The following is a 4,999-nucleotide window of genomic DNA, read 5'->3' as shown; positions in this document are numbered from 1 at the left end:
TAGCAGTATTTATTTTTTAATAATAAAAATAAAATTATTTAATTAATTAAATAATTTTTTTTTCTGCACTTACTTCATATATAATTTCATTTTAATATCTTAATTTTATAATAACTAAAATAATATATTTTTCATTCTTAAAAACCTGTTTTTTAATTTATTTATTTTGCATGTAAAATCTATCTCAAGATGACTTTAATTAAACATATTTTTTAAAAATTATAGTTAAAAATATTTTTTAAAAAATTATTTTTTAAAAACAAATATAATTGTAAAATCTCATACAGTACCGAAGACATTATCAATTTTTTTAACTTCAAGAAAAATTTTCTTGTTAACCAAAAAATTAATAAATAGTTTAATCAAATAGATCAAGAATTATATAAATAAAAAAATATTAAAAAGAGATAAATATAACTAAAAAAAATTAAAATTAAAATATTTTATATCATATTATGGAGAACTATTTATTTTTTTATTTAGTTATATGTCAATAATTTGTTTTGTAAGAAATTTAATAATTTAAATTATATATAAAAATTAATAATTTGCTAGAATGATTCTTATTTTTCTTAAAAAAAAGTGATGGTGATAACTTGCTAAAAATATATATTTTTTTCAAAATAATGCAACTTAATTTTTAATTAATTAAATATAAAAAAATAGAATTAAAAAAATAGTAAAGGGATTTTGTTAATTTGTAAGGAGGTTATCCTTTCAAATCCTTTTTCTAAAAAGCTTGAATCATAGTTTCATATTTAATTTGGTGACGGGTTCAATTTAAGATTTAAGTTTCAGGTTTTTGATCAGATTATTAAATTGTTAGAATTAATTTTTTTATTTTTAAAAAAATTAAAATAATATTATTTTAATAAAAAAATTAATAAGTTACAATCAAATTATTAACTAGATCTTACTGAATTATACCGAGTTTTTTTTTTTTTTTATATAAATTTAGTCTAATTTCAACTCCAGATGAGTCATGTTTTAAGTTTAGTGACGCGTGACCTCTGATTGGCACGGTGAAGTTTTAATCATGTGAGATCTCTGGTTGGCGGTGTATCCTATCTCTTATCCTTTATGAGAGACAAATTTGAGTCCCGTGGCGAGAAGAAAAAACAGAGGCTTCTTCAAGTTTTTTTACTGAATAGGCTAAGTTGAGTCCACACCCTTTGCATGCTTTTATTTATTGATGAACAATTTCAATCGAGTTCATGAACAACCAATGTTACAATTAGATTAATACTGAGTCTTAAGAACTTCACAATGCATATCAAGTGGCGATAACTAATCAGTCCTAGAAATATTTCTAGGCGATGATACTTCGGTGCTGCAAATGGGGCAAATCCTGTTGATTTGAAGCCACTTGGTGAGGCATTCAGAATGGTAAGGATGATCACAAGAAAGAGCTACCAATGATTCATCTTCTTCGTATTCCATCTGACAAATCACACAAAGATCAGTCCCAGTTTTGGTTGCTAAAGATCGATACTTCCATGGATGCAAGCAAGTAGATATTTCATTTACTGATAGTCCTCTCTTCTCCTGCCCTATAAACTCTCCCAGTGCGATCAACTCTTCGTAAGATAGCTCGTCCAGGTCAATATCGTCCTCATCCTCTTCCATATCCTCATCGCTGTAACTATCATGTCCTTCCTGCTCGAACTCCATTTCAGATTCGAATTCGAGGCTTTGGAAGAACTCGTAGTCGTTGCCATCCTCATTGCTGTCAATGCTTGAAGCTTCATCACCTTCTTCCTCATTACTGTCGCTTTCGACGGTTGTGAGAATTGTGAAAGCCCTCTCTTGTTCTTGCAAAACCATTGCTATTGCATTATCTGGATGGACTTGTTCGAGCTGGGTACAAGGGACCGACCTCGATGCTAGTTCTCTCTCTTCGTTCTCCATCGAATGAGCCCTGCTGATATCTCGAAATAGTAGCAGTCAAGGATAGAAATATAGATTCTGCTATATATGATCAGGATAAAGATACATGAAGGAATAGTGTGAAGGAATTAATTAGGAGGTTTCTTTAGACAAAAGGGAGCTTTCATGCAAAGAAATGGAAAACCAACTCTCATGTGTTAGATGTAAAATTCCAGATTCCTAGAAGTTCAAAGTTCAGACACTAAAGTTTGTACCATTCTTGCCTCTCACATTTTTACACAGCCAGCTTTTGTGTTTTCTTTTGAGAGAAGGAAGCTTTCGTACGCGCTTGAAGCAATTGAAAACCATTTCCCATAAGTAATATGATATCCTATTCGAAAGTTCTACCAGTTAAGCTTTGTAGAGACCTTGCTGTATGTCCAGGCAATCTCCAAAATCTTACCAGCTGTAGGTATCCGTGGGTTATAAATTCGTATGAACTAGACACACATAAAAACTTGCTATGATTCTTAGTTATTGATTAAAGGTTCAGGAGAAATATATATTCAAAATCTGCGTATGACACTGCTGTTTCAGGAAATGAATACCTTGCGGTGAAGAACTACTCACACAATTATATTCAATCATGTCTCCGTACCTTGAGTTCATGATATCAGATGTTCACCGCCTTTGTCTTGGGTAAGCCCTTCCCCTAAAACTTGCCCCTTTCCGCACAAACTGCGACGTGTGAGTTACACGAATGCTATGAATTGCGCTAAAATGTTTTCCGCGCTTAACATTAGGGATTCTTCCAGATCCATAATCAAAATCTGAGTCTAAACCTAATCGAATACGGTGACTTCTTGGCCTCAAAGACTTCCTTAGGTGAACTCTCCTGTAATCCCTTGTTCGACGAGATAATGAGCCACTTCTTTCGACGGTTCTAGGTATATGATCAAAGTCTTCACTTGTATCAAACTCTGACGAGTCACTTCTGAGGCCATGCCTTACCCTTTTGAGCATTATAAGCTTATCACTCATGAAAATGCAACAATACCCCCACATAGAAAACCAAGCAACCAAACATGCCCAAGCCGTTTTGCATAGGCTATGGCCAACGCACTCGCAGATGCCCGTTTTATAGAGCAGGTAGAAGAATAGGAGCACTGCAAGTCATTAAAATGTGGAACTGGGAAGATCAACCGTCATCTGAATCAATGTTAAATTAATACATTCAAACTCACCAATGTATAACAGAGCTAGTACAGCGACCATCTTTAGTAGATTGGCAACACAGAAATTCTCGATGAAACAAAAAAAATCCCATGGTGACGCACAAGCTGAACTGCATCATAAAGCGCAAACAACAAATAGAAGAATTGAAAGGGCGGAATCAGGAAAAAAAAATCACAAGATACAGATGTTGAAACCAAATTCCCATTATTCTTGAGGCGTAAAAACTGAGAAACTTTTTTACAGGTTTATTAGGACCAAACCAATCATATTATTTGTTTACAGGGATCCATACAACAACGATAATAATATCAAGATCTATAGGCCCACATGAACCTGGTTCGAGTAACAAATTTCACAGGGCCTGCTTAAAGGAGGGTGCATCCATGGTTTATTCTAAAATGCAGATGATGCATGCAAAGAATTAAAGATCAGCCGGTAATATTTACGAACCTGCAGGCCTTTCCAGCAAGAAAATCGAGTGGAGAACCAAAAACGTCGCCGGTGACTTTAGTAAAACCTGAAAGGAAGGAGGTGATTATGTTACCCATCTATATATCCACTTCCACTTGGATCAATAATTCAAGCAACGCCTAAAAGGTGATGATCACAGCAGACTTTCGAAAGTTCCTTATTCCTCAGTGCTCAATCCTGCAATATTAAAGAACATGAATTAGTCTCTTGCAACATTTTAAGAACACTCAGAGCAGGAACTACAAATTTGCTCTTAATTCCGAGATTTTGCTTTCGGATAAACAGTATTATACAGAGAAATTGATTCCATGATGAGATCTACAACATGAGAAAAATTACTACTACCCTTCTGAATCGTTTGGCATTAGTAGACTCTTGACAGAAAACTTAACTCACGACTTACGAGCGTTATAAGAAAGAGAACAAAAAAAAGAGCATAAGCACCGGAGACTTCACTTGTTCTAGCGATGTGAAGTGCAATGAAGCCGCATCTAAATCCGAAATTTCATATTCATCCGAAAATATAGAGTGAAGCATGGTGTCGAGATGAAACTGGTCATCAGTAAACGAAGAGACATGGAACGTTCATCTGCAACCGTCTTTCAAAACACTTTCTTAAGACCGTTTTGTAATTGTATCCAATCCAAAATATAACCGGATCAATTGATACTAAAAAGTTCATTCAAATCATTTAAAAAGACAAATTATAACCAAACTGAATAATCGGTCCAAACTAAATTAGTTCCATTCAATTCAGTTTGGTTTTATATTTTTAAAAACCAAGTTAGGTCAAGAATCCTTTTTTAGGCTTTTTAAACATGTTTTAATGTTAATTTGTTTTTATAAGGTTTAGAGGGTGTCTAAAATTTATGGAGGTTGATTTTTAATGTCGTAAATTGAAAATCAAATGGATTCACAATTCTCACTTCCATTCAATCTCAAATCAATTAATTTTCAAATTAATTAATTTTTTTAAAATTATCATTTCAAAAGAATATCACAACTTATATATATGTATTTACAATTATCAAGTTTTTTTAATTGGAATTTCAGCAAAGTTTCTTTTATATTTTTAATACCAAATTATCAATTCAATAATTTTTCAAACTGCAAATAATAATAGCAATAGTCATTCCATTGAACATTCATCACTCAACCATAATATTAATTTTTTAATTTTTCTAGATTTAACATTATAATATATATTTTTATATTTAACATTATAATATTTTATAGAATGAATATTTAAAGATAAATAGTTCATGGCATATATACATCATTTAAAAAAAAAAGGATAAATAAGTTTAAATAGATATACAACAAAATTATAAACCAAATAAATAAATTAAGAACTATTTATTTATGCTTATTTATATATTTTTCATATAATGAAATAGATTATCTTTAATGTATTAACATCTTCATC

The 4,999-nt window shown here is 31.6% G+C and overlaps 1 protein-coding gene across 1 annotated transcript; it reads right to left on the bottom strand.

Annotated features, from left to right (window-relative positions):
* Window positions 1-1,160: 1,160 nt before the first annotated feature.
* On the bottom strand, window positions 1,161-2,111 carry LOC105110181 (E3 ubiquitin ligase BIG BROTHER-related-like). Its single transcript, XM_011005131.1, has one exon. The coding sequence runs from the start codon at window positions 1,906-1,908 to the stop codon at window positions 1,288-1,290; it is 621 nt and encodes a 206-aa protein (XP_011003433.1). The 5' UTR covers window positions 1,909-2,111; the 3' UTR covers window positions 1,161-1,287.
* Between the last annotated feature and the right edge of the window lie 2,888 nt (window positions 2,112-4,999).

The sequence above is a fragment of the Populus euphratica genome, unplaced genomic scaffold (assembly GCF_000495115.2).
Source record: "Populus euphratica unplaced genomic scaffold, PopEup_1.0 scaffold445.1, whole genome shotgun sequence".
NCBI classification, from domain to species: domain Eukaryota; kingdom Viridiplantae; phylum Streptophyta; class Magnoliopsida; order Malpighiales; family Salicaceae; genus Populus; species Populus euphratica.
Note: the sequence above shows the minus strand (reverse complement) of the source record. Positions and strands in the feature narration are given on the sequence as shown.

Bases quoted from the DNA above. Each gene is read 5' to 3' on its own strand.
- LOC105110181 (XM_011005131.1), bottom strand. From the start codon at position 1,908: ATGGAGAACGAAGAGAGAGAACTAGCATCGAGGTCGGTCCCTTGTACC.